General features: G+C 43.9%; 1 protein-coding gene across 1 annotated transcript in view; it reads left to right on the top strand.

Annotated features, from left to right (window-relative positions):
- Window positions 1–20,003, top strand: part of LIN7B (lin-7 homolog B, crumbs cell polarity complex component) — a 40,042-nt gene that overhangs the window by 8,133 nt on the left and 11,906 nt on the right. The window contains exons 2-4 of the mRNA XM_068242896.1: window positions 6,619–6,737; window positions 10,413–10,484; window positions 15,925–16,134. Of these exons, the coding sequence (XP_068098997.1) occupies window positions 6,619–6,737; window positions 10,413–10,484; window positions 15,925–16,134 (401 nt within the window). The remainder of the gene's footprint in view (window positions 1–6,618; window positions 6,738–10,412; window positions 10,485–15,924; window positions 16,135–20,003) is intronic.

Below are 20,003 nucleotides of genomic sequence, written 5' to 3'. Positions count from 1 at the left end.
TCCCATGTTGCTGTCACTTACAGTAGGTAGTAGAAATCTGACAGAAGTGACAGGCTTTGGACTAGTCCATCTCTTTATAGGGGATTCTCAGGGATTTTTTTATTTTCAAAAGCCCTTAGTGAATGGCAGTTGCTCTGTCCAACTGCCAAAAAACTGTGTCGGGAGCAGGGAAGCTGGGCAGCATCATTGTTTAAATCCTTTTTAGGGAATATCTTTATAGGCCTGGTGCACACCAAAAACCGCTAGCAGATCCGCAAAACGCTGGCGGTTTTCTTATTTTTATGAAGCGTTTCACCTAGCGTTTTGCGTTTTTGGGTAGCGTTTTTTGTGTAGTAGATTTCATATATTGTTACAGTAAAGCTGTTACTGAACAGCTTCTGTAACAAAAACGCCTGCAAAACCGCTCTGAACTGGCGTTTTTCAGAGCGGTTTGCGTTTTTCCTATACTTAACATTGGAGGCAGAAACGCCTCCGCAATCCAAAAAATGCCTCAGCCCGGGAGTATGCGTTTCAGCAAAATGCCTCCCGCTCTGGTGTGAACCACCCCATTGAAATACATTACCCTAGCATATCCACAGCCGCAAGTGGCTGTAAAAACGCAAGAAAACCCGCTCGGTGTGCACCAGCCCATAATGAATAAAAGCCTTGTTGAGAATCCCCTACGAAGAGATGGACTAGTCCAAAACCTGTCACTTCTGTCAGATTTCTACTACCTACTGTAAGTGACAGCAACATAGGAGAAAAGCAATTTATGGCTCATTTTACTCTGGAAAAAACATACATCTTATTTGTTTATGTTTGCCCATATTTGAAATTTTACAATTCTTCGCCATAGTGCCCCTTTAAAAACAGAGAAAAAACCCTGCAAAAACGATAATTAACAGACGTTGCCTGGAGCCCGAATTTCCCTTTTGGCGCTGGCTTGCAGATATTTCCAATGAAAGTCTATGGTGGCGTCCGATTTGTCCAGAAGCGCATGCACTCAATTTGCCTGATACCCAGAGAGAAGTCAGAAGCTAAGGCAGTGCAGTAGACAGCCTTATCGGGGTCCTACCAGCGTGTCAGCTGAAGATTAGGATAAGCAATGCAATTATATATGTTATAACAGTTTCAGGCTGGAAATACTTTGATTTTACAGCAAAGAGTAAAAGTGATGATTGCATATAAATATTTGTGACCAGTACTCTCGAAGCTCGCTCATCTCAGGCAGTTTATAACCTTCACTTCCTGTAGCTGCTTTTATGAGGGGGAAACAGGATGCTCATCACTTTCCATTAACTGCGCGCAGCCTAGTGTGATAGATTTGCTCCTACACAGCAGTGGCTAAACCTAATAAACACACTCAGCACCTCAGCTGCACATGTCATTTGTGGGACAATAGAATATATGGTGGCTGGATATAGATCCCAGATAAAGCCAATGGGTAGTGACGACCACCTGCTGCCACTAATGCAACAACAGCTGGATGGCTGAGTTATATCTGTAATAAGGCAATTTTCTTGATCTGATGGTTTTTACAAATGGCAGGCATTGTGCCTCCTTACCCCCAGAGGTGCTATTCTTTCTAGACGGATAGCCTATGGAAGACATACAGGGCCCGTTATAGACTCTGTGTAGCCTCTGTAGGGCCCAGGTATCCCCTATGCTAGTTACACTGGCCACAGCCAAATACAAAACTAGTGAAAAGCAGACGAGATAATGAGGGAATAATGTCTCTGGTCTCCACCAGTTAAACCATTCTGGTTTTGATGTTTCATTCTGTTCTGTTTTGGCAGTCACTTGCTTGTACTGTTTTGACTCCTTTGCACCTGAGATGTCTCTCGAAGCTGAGATAAGGTTAAAGTGTAACTCATCTTTTTACTAAAAAGAAACGACCCCAACCAGATCAGTTGTAAATATCTACAAGCATTTCAACAAGCTATACCCATGTTGTGTTCCAGACTGACCACCTATTGCAAAGCAGAGCAGGTGTTAAGCATCTTCAGGTGTGTTATTGACCTTCCCACTGAGGTGAGAGTCTCCCCGAGTCTAAGTGACCACAGGTCTTCACCAGACGCCTCGCAAGGAACGCTGGACTTCGCTGCTTAGTGCCCACCAGGTTGCACTCAGAGAGACCCTAACAGGGGTTCGGAGAACAATTAACACCATGTTGTGGAACTGTTGCAGAACAAGCATAATCGTAGGAACAAGCCAAAGTCAGGACAGGCAGCAGAGAAGCGTAATTGTGAGACAGGCCAGAGGTCAGGACAGGCAGCAGACAAGCGTAATCGGAGGATAAGCCAATGGTCGGTGCAGGCGGAAAACAAGCAATGGTCAGGAACAAGCCTGAAGTTAAAACATGGGAAGTCAATCAGGAACTGCGGGCTAAGTACAGGTACTGAGCTAGCAAAGCTGCACAAACTAACAGCACCTATTGCAAGGTGAGACTGGCTTTTATAGGCCAGCCCCTGTGTTTGGGCACCAAACTCAAATCTCGTGCATGCGCAGATGCAAACGTAATTACGCGTAAACGCTTACAATAGTCCATGTTCACGCACGCGCCAATGCGGAAATAATCACCGGATGTGATGCCATACGGCGTTACCCGACGGGAGAGGAACAGCAGAGCCGGCATGCACACCTCCGGAGAGGACGCCGAGCGTCCATGACAGCAGGATCATCCACCAGGCAACCTAGGCAGGTGCCTATGGGCCTAGTGGGTGTCAAGGGGCCCACTAGCCACCTACTCCGATTTCTCTTCATTTCATCTTAACAAAAAGACCACAAGAGGCCCCCAAATCTACTTCCTTACACCTTGAGTACTACCATGTACCATTCTGCAGGTGGAGATACAGGCTCTGCAGAAGGGGACAGTTAGAAGAGCAAGCAAGTTTGAGGGAAGAGGGATGGTCACATGGGACGCTGTAAATGTAACTATGATCTCAGGGGCGTAACTACAAATCACTACCTATAAAGAGGGAAGTTTTAGGATCTTATTGAGGCTTCCCTTGGTGCTCTGATGTCCCCCGTTGTTAAGTGCGGCTCCCCAGAAGATTAGCAACACGACACCGCACGAGCCCGCCTGCGCAGTAACCTGGAGTTGCAGGTTCCGTGCTACTGAGCATGCGCAGCTGTGCTTGCGTGGCTTCTGCTTGGCAGCGTTCGTAACAGAGGAGGAGCGCAGCCCTGATGTGAAGAGCGGCCGCGCTCAGCGACGGGAGACATCGGACCAATGAGGGAAGCCTCAATAGGATCCTGAAACTTCCCTTTCTTCGGGTTACTATCTTATTTTGAACCCGAGCTTCAGCCCGGGTTGCCTTAAACATCATGTGCGCTTGCTTGACTCCCAATTATTGACTGAATTAAGATCCAGAACTATAGTATACATTGGGCTTGATTCACAAAGCCGTGTTAATTCATAGCACAATCGCGCCAGCGTTTTGTGTGCATTATAACGTAACGGTTAACGTGTAACGGTTTTCACGCACAACCGAAATTTTTTGCGCGCAAATGCACGTGTTTCCGCATGAAAATTCACAATTTCGCATGAAAATTTGCAATTGCGCACGAAAACCGTTACGCACAAAGCGCTAGCGCGACCGTGCTATGAATTAGCACGGCTTTATGCATCAAGCCCATTATGTGCTTCAGTAAGACAAATTCTGATATAGTAAACTCCTGATATAGTACACCACGTTGCCCGGTCTATTGGAGTTTACAATAAAGGGATTCTACTGTATTGCATTTTGCAGTGCATTGCTGTACCGTACGGGTTAATCTGTATATGCAGCGGTTATGCGGCTGCGCTGATAGAATCTTTATTCCGCTGATTTTTGCTCCTGGGAATAAATCAGTGAGAGGCAGAGAGTGACGGTGACTTTGTGTGATCCAGTGCAGGCAGATTACCTCTAAGTGTGCTGCTATTCCCCACAGAAGCACAAACATTCCATTCTCACATGTTCTTTCCTTGTTTTCAGGTGCCAAACAAGAAAGGCTTTTTGTTCTAGAAGAAGCAGGGAAGGAAAGCGTGTATCAAACAACAATGCTGCACCACAGTAGCACCATGAGGTGTTATGTGATATCTTTATAATGCACCCCCACTGCCCCTCAGAGTTAAAATGCAAATAGCAATTCACGTGGCTGGATAGTGTAATGGTTGGCTCTGCCTCTGACACAGGAGACCAGGGCTCTTCCTGTTTGGTAAGCCAGCACCTATTCAGTAGGAGACCTTGGGCAAGTCTTCCTAACACTGCTACTGCCTATAGAGCATGTGGCTGCAGCTCTGGCATTTGAGTCTGCCAGGAGAAAAGCGCAATATAAATGTTGTTGTGTTCCCGTTGCTGGGAGCATTTTGGGCTTGCTCAGTTCAGTAAACTTTTCAAACGAACCTGACACCTGACCTAATGGAGGTTCCTTGTGTGGGCTTTTGGGGGGGCAGCAGGCATCTACTTACCTATGGGGATCTGTCGCCGGGAGTGTTCTGTGCCTGCGCAGTACTGACTCACTCATGCATGCCCAGTCCAGACATGCTCATTCTCAGCAGGGAGAGCAGCCAAAAGATGCAGAAGGATCCTGATGCTGGTATTGTGGTCTCAACAAGGATCCAGGAAGCCTCTAGACCATCCAGAGGCCGCGGTGATGCAACAGGGCGTGGGCATGAGTGTAGTCAAATGTACATGAACTTAGCGGTGTAAATAGGCCGGCCCAGAAAAATGTTGGATAAAGCCCTCTATCCTTTAATACAAAAAATAATGGCCACTAAATTAAAGCAAAAAAAAAATAGGCAGCATATTACATAAATAGGCAGTGATCCCTAAATATAACTAGGCAAAGTTACTTGGCCTGCGTGCTGTGCTGGGTGGCCTGATGCCAGGTTGGATGGCAGTCCCTCCAACCCGCCTACAGTATTCCCTGGTGCCCCTGCCAACCACACAACAACAAATTCCATGGTAGCCTAGTGGCTTCCCCATCCCCCCCCACTATTCCCTGGTAGCCTGATGCCCCCCATCCCACACCATGCCCCAATTACCCCCTCCCCCCAATGCTTATTGGTAGTCTACAGTGTTCCCTGGTCATTTACTGCCCCCCCCCCCCATTATATTACCTGGTAATTTAGTGACCCCCCATAATATTTCTTGGTCATTGAGTGGGTCCCCCCCAAAGTATTCCCTTGTCGTCTAATGTGTCCCTAAATATCCCCCAATAGCATACCCGGTGGGTCGCCTCCCTGGTTGTCTAGTGTGTCCCTAAATATCCCCCAATAGCATACCCGGTGGGTCGCCTCCCTGGTTGTCTAGTGTGTCCCTAAATATCCCCCAATAGCATACCCGGTAGGGCGCCTCCCTGGTTGTCTAGTGGTCCCTAAATATCCCCCAATAGCATACCTGGTAGGGCGCCTCCCTGGTTGTCTAGTGGTCCCCCTCCTTTTTTACAGCAAAGATCCTTTAAGAACAAATTACAAAGTTGCTAGTATGGCACTGATGATTTTATAGCATTTTTTAACAAATGTCTAAACCTTCTTAAATAAACAAATATGGAAAAATGTCTACGTCCTGTAAATGTGTTGCCTGTACTAGCTGCTGCCCATCCTCCCTTTGTTTTGCTTTGCAGAGATGCTGTGAGATTCAGATGCTGGTTTTCCTGTGAGCGCTGGACCGTCTCCTTGTGTTGTAGCTGATTCCCTACAGCTTTCTTTGCTACACAATTTATAACCTCCAGGGAACACAAATGATTAACGCCTCATTTGTTCCCTAAGAGGGGACATCATTTTCTTCATACAGTTGTCGCCACTGCAGAGTTATTGCATCAGATGCACAGTACAGCTGCCAGTGCGAAGTGTAAGGACAGTGTTGGCAGTAGCTGGCATTGTGGCATTGCAAATAGGATTTTCTGGGCTCTTTGCTGACCAGGGACATTGCACAGAAGTTGTATCTGCTCTATATTGGTTAAAAAGGCTGCACTGCAGCAGCAGCATTCCTATCACAAACATACTGATATTTGTATTACTTCTGCCTGAATTAAACATAGACTGAGTATTTATAAGACTGATAAGGACATGAAAGTGACCGTGTAGTGAGGGGGATATGGATGCAGCCATATTTGTTTTCTTCTAAAACAGACCTGGACTTAGAATTGCCTCTCTGCTCTAAAAGATGAACAACAGCATAATAACCTTTAAAGGAAATTATTTCTGTGTTACAGAGGACACAAATCCTGCAATAAATCTGCAGTGTCTACTTCCTGCTTTCATGGAAGCAGACATAGGGTTAACATGCTGCGCTTACAAATTAGCAGCTCTGCTGTGGCAGAGGAAATTCCTGAGCTGACACAGCTGAGAGATCAAATTACAGTTGTGATAAGTCACAGATGAGGAGAAATTAGACAGGCTAAACTCTCTAAATACATACAGGGTGCATTTCTCTCTGTTTTCCTTCTGTCCTGTGCAAGAATTCAGGTCCACTTTAAAGAACACTTCCAGTGTAGAACTCAGAGTCTGTCATGGAAGGCTTTGTCTTAATGCTGCCAGGGTCAGGGGGATCTGGGGGATTTAACAACTCGCTTGCACCTGCTTTTAACGTTTAATCATCCCACTTGTTCCCCTTCTTAAAACCTGTATTGACTACATGTGATGCCTTCTAGATGTGTCCCGTGCAATCGAGCTGCTGGAAAGGCTGCAACGGAGTGGGGAGGTGCCACCCCAAAAGCTGCAAGCCCTGCAGAGAGTCCTGCAGAGCAAATTCTGCTCCGCCATAAGAGAGGTAAGTCAGTCCAAAGCTTGTGTGCATCTTCCAGAAATGCATCAGTGTTACAGACTGATACACATTGCTGACAAATGCACTGAAGCGCACAAGTGCTCCTATGGGGCTAATGTCAGATACTGATTAGCTGGATTAAATAGCAGTCTGTAAGCTGTCCAAACTCCTCCCCCTAACCAATTATCGCCCAAAGAAGGTAGAGATTGATGCTGGATACACACCATGCGTTTTCGCGTTCGATGCGGCCGTCGATTCGCGTCGATTCGATTATTTCCGAACATTTCCGAACGAATTTCGATGATTTTTAGGTCGAATGCCATGTAAAGTATGGCAAATCGACCTAACGATCCATCGAAGCTTGAATCGGACAGGTCGGAAATAATCGAATCGACGCGAATCGACGGCCGCATCGAACGCGAAAACACATGGTGTGTATCCAGCATTAGGAACTACAGGAGGGAAGACCATACAGTCTTTTCCTGTGAACACAGAGCTGACCCCTCCTACTTCCTCCCTGTGCTGCAAAGGACAGAGTAGAGAGAGGAGGTGGGCAATGGTCAGGTGATAGCTTTGTGCAGAGGAAAAACATTCCCACAGCTGGCTGCTCTGTACTTTGTGCATCGATATCTGGGTCACATGACTGACTTTTCCAAAGGTAATTTCTCTAGTTTGGCTGCATCAAATATGAACATTGAGTGAGTAATGGCATTGCCCCCTATTCACTCTTACCAACAAAAAAAAAGCAGGAAGTTGTAGTAGGGTTTTATCGAAAGCAATTTTATGGAATGATAGGCTTCTGGATGTCAGTCTTATTGTTTGATACTGTTGGTGTTCAAATTCAGCGTGTCAAATACAGAACACCTGAATACTCCCGAACACCACACTTCAGCACCATTTCAGCACTGAACCAGCGGACAGGGTCAGGGGGCGGCGGTCACTACTTATGATTCATGGCGCGTTTCACAGGACTCCGATGCTGACCCTGAAGTGTAATCTGTTCGGGACCATTCCGGCGTTCCAAATTCAACGTGCCAATTTCAAAGACCAACACTACTGTATGATTTCTAATCCGATGATATTGCACTGAAAAATCAGAGAGTATATTGTTCATATTCAATTTGTTGTGCTTCCATTGATTTTAACACTAGTGCGAATGCCCTAAGAATGCAGCATGCTTGCGATTCAGCAAGAATCACATTGCAGCAGTGGGAATGGAATACCACAATTGACACTAAGCTTGTATACTTGCAGTTCACAAAAAAAATCCTAAGGCCCTAGGACTGGTTCACACTACCAGAACTTTTTAAGCGCCTGTGATTTTGAAAAGCTCTTGCTGATGCAATGATATGGGGGGAGTTTTACAAAATCACATCGCTCCAGTGAGAACACACACATAGGATAACATTAGCAAAAGCTTTTCAAATCACAAAGCGCTTAGAAAAGCTCTTGTGTTGCAACCAGACCTTAACTATTTGAGGACCCTGGGCTTAACCCCCCCCCCCCCCCCCCCCCCCCAGTTACCAGGCCATTTTTTACAAAATAGGCCACTGCAGCTTTAAGGCCTCGCTGCAGGGTGGTACAACTAACAAAAGTTACTCTCCCCCCTTTTCTGCCCACCAACAAAGCTTTCTGTTGGTGGGCTGTGATTGCTCCCAGGATGTTTGTTTATTTTTTTATAAATATTTTTATGTTTTTGTAATAAAGAAATGTTTTTTTTTAACTTTAATTATTTCCCGAACCCCCCTTCCTCCCCCTGCCAGTCAATCAGTGCGATCGGCTGTCATAGGCTTCAGCCTATGACAGTGGATCGCTTCCCTGCCGCCCAGGGGGACAGCCGTGTCACACAGCTGTCCCCAGTACAGCGCTGCCGTAGATTACAGCGCTGTACAGAGTAAATAGAGTACAGAGTAAATTGCCGCTCGGAGACTGATGACGGAGTGGAGCTCCATCATCCAAGCGGAGATGCGGGCGCATCGGTGGGCACAATCTCCTGCAAACTCCCGCCCCAGGACTTTATGGCAATCAGCGTTAGGCACTCCTGGGGCTGCCACCATGTCCACACCCATCGGCGTGACGCAGTCGCCTAGTGGTTAAATAGGAACTTTAACCAAGTTTTGAACTTCATTCCAAACAGTAGCTGATACCCAGTTTCCCACAAGGAATCTTTACCTTTTCTCAAATAGATCATCAGGGGGGTCTGTGTGGCTGATATTGTGGTATAACCCCTCCCACAGTGTGATGTCATGACCATGGTAGTGACAGTTTGCTGTCGGTGAACCTCGTTGCATTGTGGGAAATAACAGCTTTTTGCTGCTGCTAAGCAAGCCATATCTCCCTCTGTGCATAGAACTCTCAGTAAACAAGCATTCCACAGAGATCACCTGGCATGACTAAAGATGTAGCCACCAGTGATTCATTTCAGAATGTAAATCAGGGAGAGGAAAGATTTTAGAATGCGCAAACACTGACTAAATAATCTATAAATAAATACTGTATAAAAAATAAATAAATAAAAAAATAAAGCAATTTTATTCATTATGTTATTTTGACAACAGTTCCTCTGACACAGGAGACCAGGGTTCGAATCTCGGCTCTGCCTGTTCAGTAAGCCAGCACTAATTCAGTAGGAGACCTTTGGCAAGTCTCCCTTACACTGCTACTGCCAATAGAGCGCGCCCTAGTGGCTGCTGCTCTGCTCTGGCGCTTTGAGTCCGCAAGGAGAAAAGCGCAATATAAATGTTATTTGTCTTGTCTTGTCGTGTCTTGTCTTTAAACGTGGTATACACTTACCTACACAATCTGTTCATCGTTTTCGCCACTCATACGCCAATTAAAAATGAATGTGTGTACCAGGCTTTACACTTGAATCCAACGAATGAATGCAAAGCACCCAGCATTTGCTGCGATTTCTGAGCGACACAATGAAACTGCAAGCGTTGAAATTTATAAATATATATATGTAGGACATAGAAGAGAAAAAGAGTTTTGGCAGCAACTGTCCTCGCCCCGCAGTGTGTCTAAGGGAGTAAGAGGGCTTGTTTGGTCCTTTGTAGCCCCTTACACACTCGTGGCAGGCAGGACGTGCCCTCGTAACGGCTCCACAGGCTCCCGATCTTCTCCGGTGGCGCACCCGACCTGGCCAGGCCCGGCTGCCAGGTCGGGCTCTTCTGCGCTCCAACGTGCGTGTCACTGGTGCGCGCTGACGTCATCGGACGTCCTCCGGGCTGTACTGCGCAGGCGCAGTAGTTCTGTGTCTGCGCAGTACAGCCCAGAGGATGTCCGATAATGTCAGCGTGCCCCCTCGAGGCGCATTTTGGAGTGCATAAGAGCCCGACCTGGCAGCCGGGCCTGACCAGGTCGGGTGTGCCACCGGAGAAGATCGGGAGCCTGCGGAGCCGTTACGAGGGCACGTCCTGCCTGCCACGGGCTGGAGGAAGCCCCAGGTAAGTGGATTTGGATTTTTATTTTTTTTTAGCTCCTGCATGAACCTTCCCTTTAAGAGGCAGACAGTTTGCATTGCCCTCTCGGCAACCAATTGTATTCTAAGTTTTATTTCCACCGCAGCAAAGAAGGAATGGAAACTGCTGCTTTGGGAAACATTAGCTCTCTCCATGTATTGTGAATAGATTGGAAAAGAGTGAATGGAATAATTCTGCTGATGGTATTCTCTGCACACAGGTATATGAACAGTTGTATGACACACTGGATATCACAGGCAATGCAGAAATACGGGCACACGCCACTGCCAGGGTAAGTCTTCATGCGGAATGCTGCGGTGACGCTCTGTCTTTCTTGTTTTATTTGCATCTCATCACCCCCAGTTGTGCGGTAATGGGTGGAACAACGCATATCATTGCATAGGATTTAACCCTTTAGCAGCCAATTTATTTAGAGGCCAATTTATTTTAGCACTTTTTTTATTTCTTCTTTGTTACATTTCTTTGCTTCTAATTAGTACTGCTGTAATATGTATTTATGTATTTATGGCCATTCATCCCTAGAGGGCAGTGTGAGACAATAACAAAGGACTTCTGCTTTCAGTTTCTGTATATTCTTCTAATAGAGAGAGATCAAAGCATTCCAAGAATTTACAGCACGAGTTCTGCCGACTAAAGAAAAAAGCAGCGCACATATCTTAAACAAAATAACTCAATTGAAGCTGCTAATGGGTTAAAATGAACTTGTATACAGCTGATTGAAGTTGGTCAGCCCTGTACAATTCCATATCTGGAAACCACAACTCGGCCTGATGTGTTGATCTGTTACAGACTGTATATTAGGTTTGTATTCCTCCAAGTCTTCTAGGGCCAACCAAAAAAAGACTGCAGCCACACAAATGCTTAATCTTTAACGGTTCAACAGAATACCTAAAAGCCCTCCAACTAATTGTCTCTAGTCTAGAGCCACAGCCCTAACCCCTAGAGCCTCATCAATTCAAACTCTGCACTGATAAGGACCAGAAAGTGCGTACATTTGAAGAAGTTGCGAGCTAATTTAGGCACGACGTTAAATAACAATACTGACTACAATAACGGTAAATAACAATTTAAGTGCAACATTAACCACTTCCGGATTCTCGGAGCGTATATACACGCCCCTGAATCCAGAAGTGTATACCATGGAAACGGCCGCTCGTATGATTCCATGTCAGTTCCCGGAGGGTGTCTCCGTGAACACCCTGCGAGCCGATCGGCGGCTCGCAGGGTAAATGTAAACACACGGGGAAGATCTTCCCCGGTGTTTACATGTATACGGCGCTGCTGCGCAGCAGCGCCGTAGAGGAGATCGGCGATCCCCGGCCTCTGATTGGCCGGGGATCACCGGCATCTGATAGGCTAAAGCCTATCCCATCAGGCGCAGGACGGATTTCCGTCCTGCGCCGCTCACAGGGGGAGGGAGAGGGAGGGAAGGGGAAGGAGGCCAGGAAGCGCTGCGGAGGGGGGCTTTGAAGAGCCCCCCCCGCAAGCGCAAGCAGCCGGCGGCGATCAGACCCCCCCAGCAGGACATCCCCCTAGTGGGGAAAAAGGGGGGAAGTCTGATCGCCCTAGCTGCTAGCTGATCTGTGCTGTGGGCTGGAGAGCCCACGCTGCACAGATCAGCATAAAATTTCATGGTGTGGAAGTGGTTAAATAGCAATAACAATAATGGTAAATAACAATTTAATTACGGTATCATGCAGTAAATTAACCAATGATCTACAACCTAACTATAACCTAACCTCTCCCTACTCTCGCACAGAACCCTCTCCTGGTGGTGCCTAACCCTAAGACCTCCCTGGTGGTTCCTAACCATACGAACCCCTAGTTGTGCCTAACCCTAACACCCCCCTAGTTGTGCCTAACCCTAACACCCCCCTAGTTGTGCCTAACCCTAACACCCCGCCTAGTTGTGCCTAACCCTAAGACTCCACTAGGGGTGCCTAACCTTAACACCTCCAGATCCCCACCAACAATAATATGATAAATTTCAATTTAACCACAGCCACCCGCTAAATAGCGTAACAGCTAACAATAATACTGTGAATAACAACTTAATTGCAGCCGCCGGCTAAATAGCGTAACGGCTACCTATATTACGATAAATAACAACTGCGCCCATTTTTTGTCCGCGACTTTTTTAACAGCTCCTCAGAAGGTCCAAAACAGGCTGCCTGCGTGTTGGGTTGATGTGGCTCTGTAAAATGTATAAGCTATAGGTTTGCTGTACATCAGCCATTCTGAAGGTAAGCCTGGCTTCAGGGGCATAAAGATCATTTGCATATTCAGGAGTGATGCATCTTGCAAAACTAGTAGATGCTCACTTGAAGCTGAATTATCACAAATACCGGTACCTTTAGGCAAAATATACTCAAGTGATGGATGCAAACTCTTGCCACCTTGTGGATTGTGATTGTATTGCAACTTTGTGAAATTTACAGGGTAAGGTGCCATCAATGTTCTTCAACAGAATTACCCAAGCAGCTTGGGATGACCCAAAACCACTAGGAAAGTAAAAAATACTACTAAAAAGCATCGCTCACTTAAAAGTGAATTATCGCAAATACCTTCCATGGTCTTCAATGATCCTCAGAGAGCCTTACTAAGGCTGGCCTTAGTAAATGATGTACTTATGAAGAGGCAGGTCCCCTTCCAAAGTCCTTCTCTGCTAAGCTGTGGATTTTAAATCTCTGTCCTCTCTTACACTGCACTCTGTGCCACTGGTAAACCTAATCCTTGTAGCCCCCAACCACGGCCAGAAAAACTATTAGGCACAGTAGGCATGTACTTAGAGCTGCCACTGTCAGAAGGGCTCCAGTAGGGTGATTTATGTCATAATTTACTGATCTGGATCATTTAGGCTAAGAACACAAGGCAGTGGGGAAAACCAAGCGGTTTTCTCCATAGTACGTTTTTTAATTTTTTATGCCTTTTGATGTATTTGCATTTTTTAAAGTTTTCCCTTTATCAATGGAGTAAAATAAAGTATCAATAGAAGCAATTAAAAATGCAGTCCTCTGTGTCTCCATTGAGATACATTATGGGCGTTTTAGATGCGTTTTTGAGAATCATGCAGCAAGTTATGCATTTTGAAAAACTCACTTGCAAAATACACAAACGGGTATATGCATTTTTACATGCGGCCCATAGACTTTCATTATAGGCAAAATGCTAGCGTTTTTCCGCAACGCTAGCGATTCTGCCTAGTGTGCCACTAGCCTCACAGTTTTTTCTATGTATACAAATAAAGTACATGAATTTTACAGCGTCACGATGTACTTTATTTGAAAGAGGCACTGTAGTGACATATACAGTAGTAGAATGCAGTACATTATTCAGGATACCAACTTTTACAGTTCATTATCCTGGTTTCAGGGTTGGTTCTAGTAAACATAGGGCTCCTGGGCAAAATCAACCTGGGGGCCCCCAACAGACACCCCCCAGCCAAAAGGCAGCAGTAGGGCCCTTTGTTACATCCAAATTTCAGGGCCCTTGAGCCGGGTGCTGACATCCAAATCACCCCCTAACTTAACCACTTAAGCCTAACTACATGAATATATTTGTCCAGTGTAGTTGTGGAAACTGCACCACCAGTTTGTTACTAAATGAGGCATATGTGGTATCATTTCAACTGTGAAGACTTGTAGAATACATTTTAATGTGTCTTAGAGCTTAGGCGCACGTCACATAAAAAATGGGAAGGGACAAACTCAGTCCAACATAAAAAAGTAATTTTCAAAACTATGATCAAACTTTGGAAAGTTTTAGCAAAACTACAAGAGACATATGTGGTAACATTTTAACCCTGATAAGTTGTAGAATGGAGTTTAGAGAGTGTTATAGTTGAGGCCTTGTGTGTTGTGTATTAGTTTTAGTCAAAAACTGAATCAAAAGCAATAACATTTTGGATATTCGGTACCAAAATAAAAGACTTGTAAAATGAAAACAAAGTGACAGAATATAAGAGAGAAAAAAAAGTAATATTACCTCAGGAACTTTGCTTTTTATATACGTATGCCATGAGGGTATATTACTATTATTTTGCAAATAAGGTCTCATTATCATCGATAGTGTACAATGAGCAAGCAAAAAGCACACCTTTATTTCCAAATACAATATTGTCATCATACATTGTGCTAGGAACATAACCTAAATGTTGTAATAACCAGTATGGATGAGCAAATCAAATGTGTGGGCTTAACTTATTCTTAGCACTGTTTATTGTAAAGCTATATTGGATGTTAATGGAGAACTAGTGTGTTTTTCTATTTTTTACCTTAATTTCCCTTTTAAAATGCATAGAGAATAAGGTAATTACTAAACAAAATTTTCACACACAAATAGCCTAATTTGTCCTGAAAAAACAATATATAGATAATTTAGGTGTGATTAGTAGTAATAAAGTTATTGGCGAATGAATGGGCGCAGTGCTGATACCGTGTTTCCCCGAAAATAAGACTTATATAAATTTTTGCTCTAAAAGATGTGCTAGGGCTTATTTTCAGAGGATGTCTTATTTTGGGGGAAACACTGGTAGTTTTCCTATACAAAATGTATATACTGCATGCCATGCTGAAACACAAGCACAGAGCTTGTGGTCTGCAGATATTGGCTCTCGCTTACAAGAAATTGATTCTGCTGATCATGTGGGTAAGAGTCTATTTCTAGCAGGCAGAGAACTCTGTCAGGTTCCCGAGAGCTATGACAGGATAAGCTCTGTGTCCTGGGAAGAGGTGAAGTGCTGCTGCTGCTGCTTATCACGACAGATCAGGAGGGCTGGGCCCAACAAAAAGTCAAATTGCCTGACACACATATACAGGACTGTAGAACTCACATTATACTGCTGCTCTCCTGTATCCAGGCTTTGTATTGAGCGTCACTTGTCTTGGCTGGTGTCATGTGGGCTGCTGCTGGGGCTTATATTTGGGTGATGTCTTATATTGCAAGCATGCTAGGAATTCCTGCTAGGGCTTATTCTCAGGGGATGACTTACTTTAGGGGAAACATGGTATGTGAAAATTGCTCTCGCCCTAAAGTGGTTAACTGTGCTCCCTGGGGCCCCTGTAGAGTCTTTGGCAGAGTAGCGTCTGGCACGTGCAGATGGGCGCCCTCCTCTGTCAGTCTGTGGCTCTGTGCACTCTCCGACTTCATCCTCGCAACTGTGCTTCTCCTCTGTGTCCCAGCACATGCTGCAGGTCATAGAGAAGATGCAGGTGGATGAAGACTGGAGTGCGTGGAGCCACAGACTGTAAGAACAGTGCACCCACTGGGGCAGGTTTGCTGCTCCTCTGCTGAAGACTCTGCAGGGGCCCCCGGGGAACAACAGTTAAGTTGGGGAGGGGAAGATACCTTGGAGGCCCCTACAGGCTCTATTTGCCTCTATAGTAGCACCGGATCAGTTCAGAATCAGAAACACTTTCTACATCTATTTACTGTGTATTGGTATGTAGCCCAACCCTCCTAGTGATGCTTAGCCTAGGCTGTTTAGCTATGCGCAATTCTCCTCCCACAGTATTCTGGGAGACCAGGCATTATTTTCACTGGTTTCGGAATTCTCAGAAACAAACATTCCATGGCGATGCACCTGACGGGACTAAAGATGTCTCCTCTTCCCCCCCATAATACATTTTTTCAGAATGTAAACAATGCAGCAACGCATGAAAGATGCTCAACAAATATTTGCTGCATTCACCAACTTTTTCTTTCCCTTCCAGGCGACTGTTGCAGCCTTTGCAGCCAGTGAGGGCCACGCCCATCCACGTGTGGTTGAGCTTCCAAAGACTGATGAGGGCCTGGGGTTCAACATTATGGGTGGTAAAGAGCAGAACTCCCCAATTTACATCTCGCGCATCATTCCTGGTGGAGTTGCTGACCGTCATGGAGGACTGAAGCGCGGAGATCAGCTTCTGTCAGTAAATGGTGTGGTGAGTCAGCCTCACTATCTACACAAAGTTCTGACTTGCCAGTAACCAGCATGCAGAAATAAATACTGTACATAGAAAGATAATTCAAGTTCATTTAAATATTCACTTTGCACACCAGATTTCCTTTCCAAGTCTGCAAAGAGAAAGCGACAAAACTGCATACTGTATATCCTCTGCATATATATTAGTTGCAATATAATACTAATATCTGGGTAGAGACAAAAGGCGCATACACATGCCTGATCTCTGCAAACGACGGGTCGTCAGACCTGCCCGCGGGGCGGCCGTTCTAGCGACAGTTTTCCCGTGTGTACAGTCTGTCGGCAGGCTTATAAGGCTGGTTTTGACTGATCCGCTCAGCAGATCGGTCAAAACCAGCCTTATCAGTCTGCCAACAGACTGTACACCCGGGGAAACTGATGCTAGAACGGCTGCCTCTCTGGGGAGAGACAAAGGCTATCTAATACTAATATCTGGGTAGAGACAAAGGTTACCTAATACTAATATCTGGGTAGAGATAAAGGCTATCTAATACTAATATTTGGGTAGAGACAAAGGCTACCTAATACTAATATCTGGGTAGAAACAAAGGCTACCTAATACTAATATCTGGGTAGAGACAAAGGCTACCTAATACTAATATCTGAGTAGAAACAAAGGCTACCTAATACTAATATCTGGGTAGAGACAAAGGCTACCTAATACTAATATCTGGGTAGAAACAAAGGCTACCTAATACTAATATCTGGGTAGAGACAAAGGCTACCCAATACTAATATCTGGGGGAGAGACAAAGGCTACCTAATACTAATATCTGGGAGAGACAAAGGCTATCTAATACTAATATCTGGGTAGAGACAAAGGTTACCTAATACTAATATCTGGGTAGAGACAAAGGCTACCTAATACTAATATCTGGGAGAGACAAAGGCTATCTAATACTAATATCTGGGTAGAAACAATGGCTACCTAATACTAATATCTGGGTAGAGACAAAATCTATCTAATACTACTATCTGGGTAGAAACAAAGGCTACCTAATACTAATATCTGGGTAGAGACAAAGGCTACCTAATACTAATATCTGGGTAGAAACAAAGGTTACCTAATACTAATATCTGGGTAGAGACAAAGGTTACCTAATACTAATATCTGGGTAGAGATAAAGGCTATCTAATACTAATATCTGTGTAGAGACAAAGGTTACCTAATACTAATATCTGGGTAGAGACAAAGGTTACCTAATACTAATATCTGGGTAGAGATAAAGGCTATCTAATACTAATATTTGGGTAGAGACAAAGGCTATCTAATACTAATATCTGGGTAGAGACAAAGCTATCTGATACTAATATCTGGGTAGAGACAAAGGCTATCTAATACTAATATCTGGGTAGAGACACATTTTACCTAATACTAATATCTGGGTAGAGACAAAGGCTACCTAATACTAATATCTGGGGGAGAGACAAAGGCTATCTAATACTAATATCTGGGGGAGAGACAAAGGCTACCCAATACTAATATCTGGGGGAGAGACAAAGGCTACCTAATACTAATATCTGGGAGAGACAAAGGCTATCTAATACTAATATCTGGGTAGAGACAAAGGTTACCTAATACTAATATCTGGGTAGAGACAAAGGCTACCTAATACTAATATCTGGGAGAGACAAAGGCTATCTAATACTAATATCTGGGTAGAAACAAAGGCTACCTAATACTAATATCTGGGTAGAGACAAAATCTATCTAATACTACTATCTGGGTAGAAACAAAGGCTACCTAATACTAATATCTGGGTAGAGACAAAGGCTACCTAATACTAATATCTGGGTAGAAACAAAGGCTACCTAATACTAATATCTGAGTAGAAACAAAGGCTACCTAATACTAATATCTGGGTAGAGACAAAGGCTACCCAATACTAATATCTGGGGAGAGACAAAGGCTACCTAATACTAATATCTGGGTAGAGACAAAGGCTATCTAATACTAATATCTGGGTAGAGACAAAGGTTACCTAATACTAATATCTGGGTAGAGACAAAGGCTATCTAATACTAATATCTGGGTAGAAACAAAGGCTACCTAATACTACTATCTGAGTAGAAACAAAGGCTACCTAATACTAATATCTGGGAGAGACAAAGGCTATCTAATACTAATATCTGGGTAGAGACAAAGGTTACCTAATACTAATATCTGGGTAGAGACAAAGGCTACCTAATACTAATATCTGGGAGAGACAAAGGCTATCTAATACTAATATCTGGGTAGAAACAAAGGCTACCTAATACTAATATCTGGGTAGAGACAAAATCTATCTAATACTACTATCTGGGTAGAAACAAAGGCTACCTAATACTAATATCTGGGTAGAGACAAAGGCTACCTAATACTAATATCTGGGTAGAAACAAAGGCTACCTAATACTAATATCTGAGTAGAAACAAAGGCTACCTAATACTAATATCTGGGTAGAGACAAAGGCTACCCAATACTAATATCTGGGGAGAGACAAAGGCTACCTAATACTAATATCTGGGTAGAGACAAAGGCTATCTAATACTAATATCTGGGTAGAGACAAAGGTTACCTAATACTAATATCTGGGTAGAGACAAAGGCTATCTAATACTAATATCTGGGTAGAAACAAAGGCTACCTAATACTACTATCTGAGTAGAAACAAAGGCTACCTAATACTAATATCTGGGTAGAGACAAAGGCTTCCTAATACTAATATCTGGGTAGAGACAAAGGCTACCTAATACTACTATCTGAGTAGAAACAAAGGCTACCTAATACTAATATCTGGGTAGAGACAAAGGCTTCCTAATACTAATATCTGGGTAGAGACAAAGGCTATCTAATACTAATATCTGGGGGAGAGACAAAGGCTACCCAATACTAATATATGGGGGAGAGACAAAGGCTACCTAATACTAATATCTGGGAGAGACAAAGGCTATCTAATACTAATATCTGGGTAGAGACAAAGGTTACCTAATACTAATATCTGGGTAGAGACAAAGGCTACCTAATACTAATATCTGGGAGAGACAAAGGCTATCTAATACTAATATCTGGGTAGAAACAAAGGCTACCTAATACTAATATCTGGGTAGAGACAAAATCTATCTAATACTACTATCTGGGTAGAAACAAAGGCTACCTAATACTAATATCTGGGTAGAGACAAAGGCTACCTAATACTAATATCTGGGTAGAAACAAAGGTTACCTAATACTAATATCTGGGTAGAGACAAAGGTTACCTAATACTAATATCTGGGTAGAGATAAAGGCTATCTAATACTAATATCTGTGTAGAGACAAAGGTTACCTAATACTAATATCTGGGTAGAGACAAAGGTTACCTAATACTAATATCTGGGTAGAGATAAAGGCTATCTAATACTAATATTTGGGTAGAGACAAAGGCTATCTAATACTAATATCTGGGTAGAGACAAAGGCTATCTGATACTAATATCTGGGTAGAGACAAAGGCTATCTAATACTAATATCTGGGTAGAGACACATTTTACCTAATACTAATATCTGGGTAGAGACAAAGGCTACCTAATACTAATATCTGGGGGAGAGACAAAGGCTATCTAATACTAATATCTGGGGGAGAGACAAAGGCTACCCAATACTAATATCTGGGGGAGAGACAAAGGCTACCTAATACTAATATCTGGGAGAGACAAAGGCTATCTAATACTAATATCTGGGTAGAGACAAAGGTTACCTAATACTAATATCTGGGTAGAGACAAAGGCTACCTAATACTAATATCTGGGAGAGACAAAGGCTATCTAATACTAATATCTGGGTAGAAACAAAGGCTACCTAATACTAAT

Source organism: Hyperolius riggenbachi, chromosome 6 (assembly GCF_040937935.1).
Source record: "Hyperolius riggenbachi isolate aHypRig1 chromosome 6, aHypRig1.pri, whole genome shotgun sequence".
Classification (NCBI taxonomy): Eukaryota; Metazoa; Chordata; class Amphibia; order Anura; family Hyperoliidae; genus Hyperolius; species Hyperolius riggenbachi.
Note: the sequence above shows the minus strand (reverse complement) of the source record. Positions and strands in the feature narration are given on the sequence as shown.